Source organism: Orcinus orca, chromosome 19 (genome assembly GCF_937001465.1).
Source record: "Orcinus orca chromosome 19, mOrcOrc1.1, whole genome shotgun sequence".
Lineage (NCBI taxonomy): Eukaryota > Metazoa > Chordata > Mammalia > Artiodactyla > Delphinidae > Orcinus > Orcinus orca.
In genome coordinates this window covers 20,220,273-20,232,979 of record NC_064577.1, presented here as the reverse complement: position 1 = coordinate 20,232,979, position 12,707 = coordinate 20,220,273, and the positions used below count along the sequence as shown (strand labels likewise).

The 12,707-nt window shown below is 58.6% G+C and overlaps 1 protein-coding gene across 16 annotated transcripts in view; it reads left to right on the top strand.

Annotated features, from left to right (window-relative positions):
* MPRIP (myosin phosphatase Rho interacting protein) overlaps window positions 1-12,112 on the top strand; it is a 129,542-nt gene extending 117,430 nt beyond the window's left edge. For 5 of the 16 annotated variants that reach the window (XM_033422644.2, XM_049702122.1, XM_033422641.2 and 2 more), the window contains 8 exons: window positions 1,833-1,980; window positions 2,650-2,767; window positions 3,889-4,048; window positions 5,137-5,256; window positions 5,928-6,014; window positions 6,520-6,682; window positions 7,723-7,808; window positions 7,956-8,254. In XM_033422644.2, coding sequence (XP_033278535.1) covers window positions 1,833-1,980; window positions 2,650-2,767; window positions 3,889-4,048; window positions 5,137-5,256; window positions 5,928-6,014; window positions 6,520-6,682; window positions 7,723-7,808; window positions 7,956-8,207 — 1,134 coding nt within the window. In that variant the 3' untranslated portion in view covers window positions 8,208-8,254. The other 11 variants (XM_049702117.1, XM_033422645.2, XM_004266765.4 and 8 more) reach the window with 7 other exon arrangements.
* Window positions 12,113-12,707: the final 595 nt, after the last annotated feature.

Sequence of the window (12,707 nt, the reverse complement as noted above, 5' to 3'; positions counted from 1 at the left end):
GAAACTCAGACGAGGCCCAGCCTGGCTCTCACGCCCATCGGCACGAACCCGGGAGGGAGGAAAGCCCTGGGCCGACACCGGGGGCAGGCTCTGCCCCGGCGGCGATGCAGGCTGGGGCTTGGATGCTGCCTGCTGTGGGCGGCGGCCTCTGTCCTGTGCCTATTCTTGTTGGGCCCTGTGAGACACGCAGAAATTACAACCAGACCGCTCTCTTGGGGCCCGGCTGACAGCTGTTACTTGTGCAGGTTTTTGCCCAGGTCAGGGAGACTGGGGTCTTGGCCTGAGGGCCCCTCCTTTGATAGCTGAAGGCTGGTGCTCTTTCTCACGACTCTGCACAGTGGTTGCCGAGGAACTTTGATTGATCCCAGGGATTACTTACTGCCTTAAAAATTAGATTGTTTCTTAAACACATATACTCTCCAAGGAAGCAGCCAGTCTTTAAAGACACCTTAGTGTTTCTGTAGGAAGAATTTTGACCCTTATCTTATTCTAAAGCCCTCAAATCAAACTAAGACCTTGCAGCTATGTGTTAACCTAGAGTCCACGTTGAACCACAGCATGCGAGAGGGCAGCGCTAGGACCCTCCAGTGTCCCGGGGTGTGAGGGCAGTGAGAGGAGACAGCAGCTTCCAGGTGGAGCCCCTGCAAGAAGAAAAACGCCCCGTGAGTGGTGCACAGCACTTAAGACCACTTCCCCAGCGAAGCAGATCTGTCGCAGGGAAGTCCAGACTCTGACCGTGAGTTTGAAAAATACTGACTGGAGAGTCTCAGAAGGGCCTCTCAGTCACCGTGGGGGCTGAGACAGAGGTGCCCACACGGAGGCTGGATTTCTTGGTACCCTTCCTTGATCCATGTGCAAGTACAGGATACTTGGGTTTGGAATTAACGTGGCCACATTCTTCCAGTTTTTAAGGATCAGTGAAAGGCGCGATCCCTACTTTGAAACAGATCTTCCAAGGGATTTAGACAAGAAATGTGCCTCCACGCACAGAACAGCTGCACAGACCACCCCTCATACCCACCCCATCAGTGAGACCAACTGATAAGCCAGGCCTGGGCTACTACGCAGTGAGGGGGTGTGGGGTGGTCTGAGCCCTTCTTATTGGGTCATGCCTGTGTCCTTCCCCACACCCACGTCTAGGTCAAACACCAAGCCAGGCTGCAGCGAGGCACAGACAGGTTTGGAGAGCAGCTCTTCCGTCGTGGGTCTCGGTACAGTTAGCAGAGGCACTCGTTAATTAGTGCCCCCTCTTTGTACTCCTTCCAAAGGAAAAGGAAAAGTTGTACATCCTAGCCTAATTTTCTCGGACGCCTGAGAGGTTCAGTGACCCGGTGAGGGCGGCCAAGTTGGGCAGTGGCAGGGCTGGGCCCCCTGGCTCCGTGCACTGGGCTACCCGCTACCCGTCATTCACAGGATGGCCTTGCCTCCCTGCGGCTGACAAAGACATTACTGTTCATGACTGTGCTTGATGCCCATGAAACTCAGACCAGACACGGCCAGCCTCTGCCCGTTCACTCTGTCCTTCCCCCTCCTGTCGGTCCATAAAGGTCCAGGATTGGCTATTTTAAATTCTACTGCGGCCTTTTCCTGCCCACGATACCAACTCTTTCTACAGAGAAATGGGATGCACAACAACCACAGAAATCAGGCACCCTTTTCTAAATGCTCTGGGAGCATGACACACGCAGGAGCAGAGTGAGTCTCCAGACAGCTGGCGCGGGGCTCAGCTCAAGAGAGCACCTTCTCTGTGCCAGGAGCCTGGAGGGCAGGGCTGAGGTCTGTTCAGTAAATAGCAGAAGAAAAGTCCGTAAAGCCTCTTGTGCACCTTGCAGGCCACGTGCGAGCGAGGGTTTGCAGCCATGGAAGAAACACACCAGAAGAAGATCGAAGACCTGCAGAGACAGCACCAGCGGGAACTGGAGAAACTGCGGGAGGAGAAAGACCGCCTCCTGGCTGAGGAGACCGCGGCCACCATCTCAGGTGGGAGCCGCTAACCCCGGGGACGGGCCGCAGGGTCTTCCTGAGCTGATCGCACAGCTCTGAGCAGTGACTGGCCGCCTCACCGTCTTTCGGCTGAGATTGAAGCCTTGCTACCCACGAGAATTCTTGGACAGTTCTCTTGGGGGAAAGGCTTGTTAGAGGAGCCCTTTGAGAGCCCGAGAGCCCCGCGCCAGCACTCCCGCTTTCCGTGGCCGCCGGCACCCTTGGTGCTTGTGAGGGGCTGCCCTGGTCTCATCGGCCCGTCTGCTGGCACTGCTCTGGCAGCGGACACCCCTGCCCGCGGCCCTTGGTCCGTGAGAGCCCAGAGCGTCCGGACTGAGCCCTGGGCCTTTGGCCTGTGTCCCCTCCGTTCATGTAACTCTCCTGCGGTGCTTGTGATTTCGGCACTAAGAAAACAGGCCCAGCCTGAAAGCCTGCTTGTCCTACAAACTCATACTTGGATTTAACATTGACATTTATTGAATCAGTTTGGTTTTCTGTTAACATCAAGAAAAAAACACACCTGCATCCCTCTCATGGGGGAGTTCCCCGGGAATCCTCCCGGCCCAACTGCCAATGGGCTGGCATGAGCAGTGGGGGGATGTCCCGCCTTCCTGTCGGTCTCACCTCCCAAGCCCGTGGGTGCTGAGGGCCACATCCTGTCCACAGCCATCGAAGCCATGAAGAATGCCCACCGCGAGGAGATGGAACGGGAGCTGGAGAAGAGCCAGCGGTCCCAGATCAGCAGTGTCAATGCGGACATCGATGCCCTGCAGCGGCAGTACCTGTGAGTCACCGGAGGTGGCCCTTGCGGGCAGGGCCGGAGGGAGGGCCTTCGGGGGCGGGGCGGCACCTTCCCTGTAAGAGCCACAGAGACTCGGGTCCCCAGGGTGGCGCAGGTGGAGGCCCGTGGGCGCTGAGGCTGCTCAGAGCCTCCTTCCTGAGGGGCCCAGCACCAACCTGGGGGTCAGCGAACCACTGCTCTCATGGCCCAAGTGGGCTCCTGTTACTGAGTCAGACAGAAACCAGTTACTAAAATGTAAAGAATAAGACGTGGCAGAGGAGATTTTATAAATACTGTCGGATCTTCAGGGCCGACCTCAGAGGCTACCCCAGATTCCTTCTGTCCGTCAGCTGCTGCTGCTTCAGGAGTTCGTGGGGAGGGGACGCGGTGTAGCGCATGACACAGATGCTCTGTGGCTGTGCGTGGCAGAAGTGGCCACGACCCCTACATCTTTAAGACCTGTGTGTGCCAGTTCTCTTTGCAGAGGCAAGGGAATGGGGAGCGTTCACCAGCACGGCCACTCTTTAGTTTTGCCCTCAGTGGAACTCGCACCACTCGGAGCGCCTCGACTGGCTGCTGCAGGGGCCGTGCAGAGCCAGCCTTCATGGGGCTCCGCAACGCACAGAGTCAGGGCCTCTCCTGTCCCGGGCTCCCGTGCAGTGCAGTCAGGGAGCAGGTGGGTGGGCAGGCGGCCGGGAGCAGCTCACCTCGGCTGGAGGGGGTGTCGGTTCCACAGTACCAGCCCTTCTCAAGTCCAGGGTGGCCGAGAACGACGTCACGAGGCTTTGGTTTTCTGAACGTGGATCGAGTTGGCACAGTGCTAGAAACGGTCCCAGGTCTGACCTCTCTCTGACAGAGCGTGTTTTGGGGTGCGTGGGTGAGGCCTCTCCTGACCCTGGGAGAGGAGTGCCGCCCGTGGGGGCTTTTCGACTGCTGGTAAGAGCACAGGGACGGAGCCGCCGAGCTGCATGGCCACTCGAGACCACAAGGTGCAGGGCTCTGCTCGCGGTCGCTCTGCTGTGTGGGTCTCGGCATCCTTGAGGCTTCGCGAAGGGGACTCTGAGCTTCTTAGAGGCCTGGGCCCTGGGGCGAGGGCAGAGGAGTGAGCAGTGCCCTCTCCCCAGGGAGGAGCTGCAGTCTGTGCAGCGCGAGCTGGAGGTCCTCTCTGAGCAGTACTCGCAGAAGTGCCTGGAGAACGCCCACCTGGCCCAGGCGCTGGAGGCCGAGCGGCAGGCCCTGCGGCAGTGCCAGCGCGAGAACCAGGAGCTCAACGCCCACAACCAGGTGCGCCGCACTGGGGCCCCAATCTGCAGGCATCTCCCGACGTCTGGCATCACCGGGGTGTGGACAGGAGCTCCCTGCAGCTGCTGGGATTGAGCCCCTCCGGCTCCGCAGCTGGCCGCTGGCCTTGGGGTCTGGAGGCTCCGAGATGTCTGTTCCTCCTCCGTGGTTGCTGGGCGGCACGGGTCCAGGTCTCCCGTCCCCACGGCTGGGACCGTGTTTAAACACCTCCCAGTCAAGACCATACCCTGCTCGCATTTGATTCTGTCAGATTAGTCTCTTAAAATGTGCCTGCTCCTGGGCTTCCCCGGTGGCACAGTGGTTGAGAGTCCGCCTGCCGATGCAGGGGACGCGGGTTCGTGCCCCGGTCCGGGAAGATCCCACATGCCGCGGAGCGGCTGGGCCCGTGAGCCATGGCCGCTGAGCCTGCGCGTCCAGAGCCTGTGCTCAGCAACGGGAGAGGCCGCAGCGGTGAGAGGCCCGCGTACCGCAAAAGAAAAAAAAAAAATATGCCTGCTCCTTAGAAAACTGGGGTACATATAAAATCCTGGCTAATGGCTAATGGAACAGCTCAAGGTAGGTCTAGTTTCAAAAAAGCTTCTCTGTGGGTACAAGACCCCTCGTCCTCCCCCCGCACTGAGGAGACAGCCACGTCGGCCTGGCCCAGGCTCGAGGCCTCTGTGGGCCCACAGCTGCCCATATGTGGGGGACACTCCAGCAGGACTGGTTCTGCTTGGTCACTGCGGTGGCCTAAGACGACCACCTGCTGGCTGGAAAGAAGGTACAGAAAGCGAGTGGTGAGGGTGGCAGGAGGTCCTGATCCTGCAGAAACTCAGGAGCACAAATCCTGGAACTGATTAACACTAGTCACGGTGACAGAAAGGGGCTGAGGAGCATGGATCCTGCAGCTGCAGTTCCACAAAAGTATTGGGCCGTGTAAATGGCTTTGGCAAGGGTGTCCACACTGACTCTGAGATGCCACCGTGCACAGGCACCGCTGCAGGCCTCCCATGCTGCATGCTACCCTGGCCGCGCCCTGTGGTCAAACAGCTCTGTAGAGCACCCTGTTTGGTTGTGTTGCTGTCCCCCAGGAGCTGAACAACCGCCTGGCTGCTGAAATCTCACGGCTACGGACGCTGCTGACCGGGGACGCCGGTGGCGAGGCTGCTGGTTCACCTCTCACGCAGGGCAAGGACGCCTATGAGTTAGAGGTACGGCTCAGAGCCAGGTCCCTCTTTACCAGCTCACACCATACAAGCCCCTAGCTTATGGGCAGCAAGAGGGGGAGAACCTGGAAAGACCTGAGTCATGCCAGGACGCAAAACAGAAGAGTTAGCTGCCAGGCAGCGTGGGACCCCTCACGAGGCCACAGGGACCTTTAACCCATCGTCACTCACCTGCCCTCCGCCCCTCTGTTCCACCACGTCACAAACACTGACCAACTAAAATGAAACTGAGTAACTATGTGAACACTGCAGCTGCTTGAGATTCTTAAGGCTGTATTACTCAAGATCAGGAAAGTTCATTTTAAGTCAGAATGATTGCTTCTTATGTATAAGGTGTTCTTTTATGAAAGCACTTAGATTTTTCCCCATTCAATTAAAATTTCATAAAACCATCTCTTCCTAAATGATGGGAGAGGCTGACCTGAGGTCTCTGCAGGACCCCTTCCTGGGCTCTGTGCCAGGAGCTCCCGGGCTGAGGATGAGGCTTTCGGGTCAGGAGGGGTCACAGCTGTTTCTTCCTGACAAGGACCGGGAGAGAGCTGCCTGCCCACCGGCGTGTGGAGGCGAGTCCTCCGTGTGGCTCAGTCTTTGCTTCCGAGGCCCTGGCAGTCCCTCTGCTCCCGAACGTGAGTCTCTTAATTTCTCTCTCTTTCTAGGTCTTATTGCGCGTCAAGGAGTCAGAAATTCAGTACCTGAAACAGGAGATCAGCTCCCTCAAGGATGAGCTACAGACGGCGCTGCGGGTAACGCACGTCCCCGGGACCCGTGGACCTGGGGGATGGGCTGCGGATGGGGCGGGGCCACGCGTGTCCAGAGTCACATGTAGCAGCTCTGAAGTAGATTTCGCGTCCACGAGAAGAATGGCAGCCTGCAGGTGGGCGCGGCAGGAACAAGGGGCTGTCCCCGTGCCCGCCACGTGCTGGGGCAGGGACCCGAGACCCAAGCACACTGTTGCCTCCTGAGGGCGCTCCTGGAGGCCAAGTCACTTAGGAGATCCAAGGCACAGGGGTTTTCCAGTCTGAAGCCACACAGAGGTCCTTGGGGCTCAAGGCGGCGCCAGCCTGGCTATAGCCCGGGGCCCTGCTGTGCCTGTTCCACTCTGTGTCCAGTTTCTGCCTCTGGAAGGCGGGGGCTGGCCTGCCTTCTCTGCTGCCGGGCCCATCCCCAGTCACCCCCGAAGCGCTCTGGCCCCAGGAGCATGGGCCACCCAGCCTGGCTGTAACTGCTCTTTGCCCTTCTATCCCCAAGGACAAGAAGTACGCTAGTGACAAGTACAAGGACATCTACACAGAGCTCAGCATCGTGAGGGCGAAGGCCGACTGTGACGTCAGCAGGCTGCAGGAGCAGCTGAAAGCCGCAACCGACGCACTGGGTGAAAGGTCACCGGAACACACCCCCGTGTCCGGCTACGGTGAGTCCTCCAGCTCTGGATTCTGACTCAGTAACTCGCGCCGATTTAGTCCTGGAGCTGCTGGCGCTTGATTCAAGCAGAGGGGTCCTTTTCTGTCAGACTAACTTCCTGGTAGGGAACAGCTGCAGGGGTGGTAGGCGCCCGGCTCTCGGGCCCTCCTGGTTGGGAAGCCCTTCTCCTCCGACGCTGCACTGGTTGCCCTGAGGGACAGTCATACCTCGGGGTGTGTGTTTACAGTGACAGCCGGCTGTGTTCCCCATTTTCCTGAACAATTCACTCATTCCGTAAGCAGCTCTCGCTGGTTATTGATCCTGGGGGTTTACCATAAAATCTGCAGAAGGCCATGGGGGGAGGGGATGGGGGGATGCCGCCTACTGAAGAGATGCCCTAGCTCACTACCCGCTTCCTCTTGGCCGGCAAGGATCCCTCCTCGCCAGTTTGCATCGCTGCTGGGCGGGCACGTTACAGGTCTTCCCGAAGGCAGGCAGGCCATGTGCAGCGAAGCTCAAATCAGACCCGGGACGGGATGGTGACACTGGCTGCTTCCGAGGAGTCGTCTGGGGGCCAGGAGATTTAGGGTTAGGAGTGAGCACGTGCAGCCTGTGACCCTTCTGAACGCACAGGAGCACAGAGCTGGCTCTGCCTCCACGGTGGGGGGGCTGAACCGTGAGGTCACTGCACAGCTCTCAGCAAGTGAGGGAGAGCGCCGTAAGTATGGGAAGTTAAAAACCCTGAGCAGCCCGGGGCTCTCAGGAGGAGGAGGGCGGCAGGTGTGCCCAGCAGCCCAGCGGCAACGGGTGCTGCGGCCGGCCAACGGGGAGGAGCCTGGCCCGGGGCCTCGTGTGCCTCCTCCAGGTCTCCCAGCGCCCACAACTGTTCCAAGGATCTCGTGCTTTACAGCTCTTTGTTTGGGGTTCTCGTGGGTTGTTGAAGGAAACGTCTCACGTGTGGGTGAGGATGATAAGCCTTGGAAGCCTTCAAGCCCAAGTCTGTTCCCAGGGGGTTTACAAAACAGGCACTGGGTCTGCTTGTCTTCTCAGATATAATGAAGTCTAAAAGCAACCCTGACTTCTTGAAGAAAGACAGATCCTGCGTCAGCCGACAGCTCAGAAGCATCAGGTCCAAGGTGAGTCTGGGGTCCAGCCCCTGTGTACGTAGAGCCCACCTAGGGCCACAGCAGAGGGTCCCCAGGGTCCCAGAACTCACTGGCCCCACACGCTTAGCCTGCTGGGCCAGTTCCAGGGGCTTCGCACTGAGTGTGTCCCTCGCCCAGCAGTGGGACCATCTCCTGCCAGCGACAGCGGAGGGCCAGGCCCACAGCAAGCAGGGCTCGGGTGAATCCCCTCAGACCGGCGCCCTGCTGGGTCGGTCCTGCCCCATCTGGACTGCTCCTTGCATGTCCCTAGTTCATGCTGACGCCAGCTGCCTTCGAGAGACAAAGCTGCCCACGCCCCTTCCCCCCCAGCGTGTGCCCTCTGCCCCCACGTGCCCCTCTGTGGGAAGGTGGGTTGGAGGGTGGGGGTGACCAGCACGTTGCATTTAGGATTTATTGTGTGTGTGTCTTTTGTTTTGTGCTCTTTCCCCCGACAGTCCGTAATTGAGCAGGTCTCATGGGATAACTGAAACGACCCGCTTCCCGGTCCCTTGTCGTGTAGGTAAACCACTCTCACCACCACCCACCCGCCCGCCGCCCTCGAGGGGGTGCTACCTGCATGCACACTGCTCACACCTCCATAGCGAGCTCCTTGTTTTCCGGTCACTTTCATTCCTCCTGCTCCAGCCGGCACATACACGATCCATGTGAAGTTTCTTAACCTGTTCTGGGGAGTTAACTGCACTGTAACCTCTTAACAGAGGGGAGTTCCCCCCAGCTTGGTGGGCTGCCCGTGGGGCCAGCATCTCGGCCCCGTCACATGCATGTCGAATGGTTTGTGCGCTCACGTTCTCTGGGGGCACCGCTGCCCTCCGTCGGGAAGCAGACTTGACAGAGCCACCCACTGCTTAAGTGCCCCCGCCCCGCGCCCCCCGCCCTGTTAACAGGCTCAGGAGGCCCAAGCCCAGCAAGCCAGGGAGCTGATACCTCGCACACGCAACTCCGGAAACCACTCAGTACAGCGAGCGCTTGGGGCTGAGCGTTTGCCAGCCCTGAGGACCCCGGGCGCCTCCAAAGACAGGAAGCAGGGGCTGAATGAGCGCTGGCTCAGAAACATCAGGCTGTCTGACCCCGACCCTGCCTGGACGCTCCCGACTCCCACGAGGCCCAGGCATCCGGGGCACAGAGTCACTCATTCCCTAGTGGGTTTATCAGCTCGGCTGACCTGATCTCGTTGATCCTCTGAGAAGGAAGTTGAGGACAGCAGGAAGGGCTCAGAACGGGACGCTGGCAGGTGCGCCCGGCTCACTTGGCGGGCTGAGGGGTTTGGTTTAGGGAGAGTTTACGGAAGGAAATCCAAGTAGTTCTGTACTTGATATGTTTATTTCCCTACAGTCCTGGCTCACTTATCACCAGAAACGTTTAAGCCTGTTCAAAACTTAGTTCGGGCTTTTTTCTTTAAACGTGGAAAACATTCTGTTTAGCAAAAGGGAAACGTGTTCTTGGTTTATGGTTTTCTTGTTGATGATTTTTACTTCTATCTGAGGCTGAACTGTAGCTGCTGCAAGTTCACCGTGAGTGCTTTGGGCCTTTTGCCTGTAAAATGACAAACACTTCTGCTAGGGCCCTTCCAGGGAAGCCTTGCTCCAGCAAGCCCGCCCCATCAGGCGGACCGTGTGTCGGGGGAGGGAAAGTGCTTTACAGGAATCTGCTGGTGGTCCAGTGGTTAGGACTTGGCGCTCTCACTGCTGGGGCCTGGGTTCGATCCTTGGTCGGGGGACTAAGATCCCACAAGCTGCACAGTACTCTGGGCTCTGGCAAAGGGCCAGAAGATCAGTGGAAACATCTCTGTCAATAAGGGCCTTTGGCCATGAGATGTGCTGGCACACATGTGCGGCCGTGTAGATGGCGGCTTCTACGCTGGCCAGCAGCTTGCTAAAGCGGAGGCCGGGAATGAGAGAGGAAACTGTCAGGCACACCCACGAGGGTCTTCCTGCGGCTCTCTGCAAGGCCGGGACCCAGATGAGTGTGGGGAGGAAGCCCAGGAGCAGGGTTTCCCAGAGTTGTGTTCGTTTGAGCCCGAGTTTGGCTTGCCAAGTTTGCGACGTAAAAGCAATGCTCTCGGTGTGTGGGGACAGCCCTGCTGGCCCAAGAAGGAAGCTGTGGCCCTTATGGTCCACCCTCGGGGACAGCAGCCGTGATGCTGTGCCTGTAACGTGCTGTCAACGGACACTTGCACAGCTCTGTGCTGCCCTTTTTCCTGATTGTATTTGAAAACCGTGGAACCTCCCACAGGAAGACGGGAACTAAGTTGCCCAAAAACAACCTGTCACTGGTGCTTTTTGATACAGGGTCTGATGTATGCAGATGTCTACCTTTTCACGTGTGTTGTCTCTGTGCCTGCCTCCCTCAGCAGGACAGAAAGGCTCAGCCCCCATCACGTCAGAAAGCTCGTTGCCTAAGAGCAGCTGGGCTCTTCTGGGATGGAGACCAGAGAGGACGTTTCCCAGGCTCCTCACGGAGGCCCCCGCCTGGTCGGCCTGAGCGTGGGGTCACGGAGATGCTGGGTGTGTGGGGCAGCACGGGGTCTTCTCAGGCTCCGCCCCCACAGCTGTGGTGAGCGGCTGCACAGCAGGGATGATCACCAAGCGTGTGTGACAGTGCGCGGAGGGAAAATCTCTGTCCCTCAGGACTCAGCAGTGGCGGTTGGCTGCCACCCAAGGGAAAGTCCCCAACTAGAGCGGTGCAGCGTGGCAGGTGACGGGGCCCAGCCCCTGGATGAGACTGGCTGCCGCGTAGACAGCAGCCGTGTAGGTGGCAGCCCTGACCTGAAGCAGGCGCACTTGGGAAGAGTCCCGAGAGCACGTGAGGCAGTCGTGTGTGTTAATGGATGTCAGCATGGGACGTGGATTGGTCCTCTTCCTCTGACCAGTGGCATCCAAATTAAAAATACAGGCAAGCAGAGCTGTCCTGGGTGAAGCTGGGGCCCCAGGGGACGCGGGTCAGCTCTGAGGGGGAGGCTCGGCTCGGTCTCACCTGCTGATTGTGGGCCGGCCCTGGTTCCGCAGCCTCAGTGAAGCCTGGACTTGCCACGCAGATCCGATGGCAGCGAGGCACCTTCGTTCCCAGTCATGCTCTGAGGTGATGCTCCTTTTCTCGTCCAGAAATTAAGTCTTTGTGAAGAGCCTCCCAGAGTAAAGCAGGAAATCCTCTGTCCCCCACCTTCGCCGAGGTCCCACATGAACAAGGATGGGCTTCCGTTCTCAGAGACTCAGTAAAACAAACCGACATGTTCCCACCGCCACGTTCCCCAATCCCCGGGGCACTGAGAGAGTCCAACAGGGTTTGTGATCGGTGCAGCAGGTGCCGCCAGCCTGCGGTCGCGAGAGACCGGACGTGGATGCGGACGTAGCGGGCATCTTCGTGTTCTTAGCAGGGCTCCTCTCCCGGCTCCACTGGTCTGCTCCCTGCTTGTCGGGAGAGCCCTAAGCTCAGCACCGGTCTTGTTTCTTTTCCTTCTCATTTAGTAACACCACTACCTCGGGGGTCGTGGCCCTTCTAGCACGCCCACTAACCCTCCGGGAGCCCCGAGCCGCGCTCTCGCCGGACTGCAGCCCGTGCCAAGCGGGGTCGCTGGCTAACGGCCTGTCTGTTTCTCCACCAGAGTCTGAAGGAAGGCCTGACGGTGCAAGATCGCCTGAAGCTCTTTGAGTCCAGGGACCTGGAGCGCGACTAGCTGCTCCCACGCAGCTCAGACGCACCCTCCCTGGCCCGCGGCCGCCACCCTCGTCTGTACCTTCGATTTCTGTTATCGTTATCGTTGTTATCGCCCTCAGTAACTGTGGTATGGATGCATGAGAGACTGGTCTGTGGGTTGCTCACATCACCCCTGTTGTGTTTACCGAAGCTTTTCCCCATGGTTTTCTACGACCAGCCCAGCCGAGGGGCCGAGCGCATGTGGCTCTCCCCCGTTGCCCCCGCGCTCATGTCAGTATTAAGGCCCAGCAGCCTGCGATAAGCTAGCTCTGTCTCGCCTAGTGCGCGGTGGGGTCAGGGCCCGGGCGGGTCCCTGGGAGAGAACCGGCCACGAGGCGTGGAGGCGTGTGCTGCGGTCCCAGCGCGGATAGCTGGTAGCCTGCGGGGGGGGGGAGCGTGGCCTAGAACCTTGGATGTACCACCTTTGGGCTTCAGAGGAGGACAGCATTTTGTATTTGTTCCACTAATGCCGCTTAGAACCACACCCCAGATACTCGTGGTAAACCTTTCACAACCTGGAACATGTTGAAAGCAGCCATTCCTATTTTTGTTTGTTTTTTATTAAATCTTGCACAAAACCAGGCCCCTCTCATTCCTTCCTACGCTCGCTTCTTTCTTGGTCACCAGGAGCCCTGGTCCTTTCATACTCGGTAGATGCTGACCTGTGATCACAAAGAATGAAGAGAGTTTTCCCTCAGAGAATACGGTTGACAGGAGACCCTGTGTTAAGCCGAGGTTAGAGCAGATGTTGGAACCAGATAAGAACTGGCCATTCGTGACGTGCTCCTAAGCCGCCTTCAGTTCCCCTGAGGTCTCAGGCCGTGCGGCACTGGGGGCGCCTGCGCCGGGCCTGGACTGACGGCTCTGCTTCCTTAGTGGTCTGAGTAACAACTCTTTAACCGCCACCAGACACTCCACAGCACTTCTTGAAAACCTCTGAAATCGGGGTTCTATGACGGCCCCATGAAAACTCCTCATCCCGTTAGGGCGGGGAGTGTGAACAAAGCCCACCAGGCGGGAGCCGGCCCGGGCGCGGGGGGGGAAGGCCTCCTGGCCTCGCTGCTTGGGTGAGCACCACTGTCTCGGGTACGTGGGTGCTTCGGGCGTGGAAACGTAGAAATCATCTTGCTCAGTTTTTAGATTAAGTGAACGCACGAGGTCATTTGGAGAAAGTCC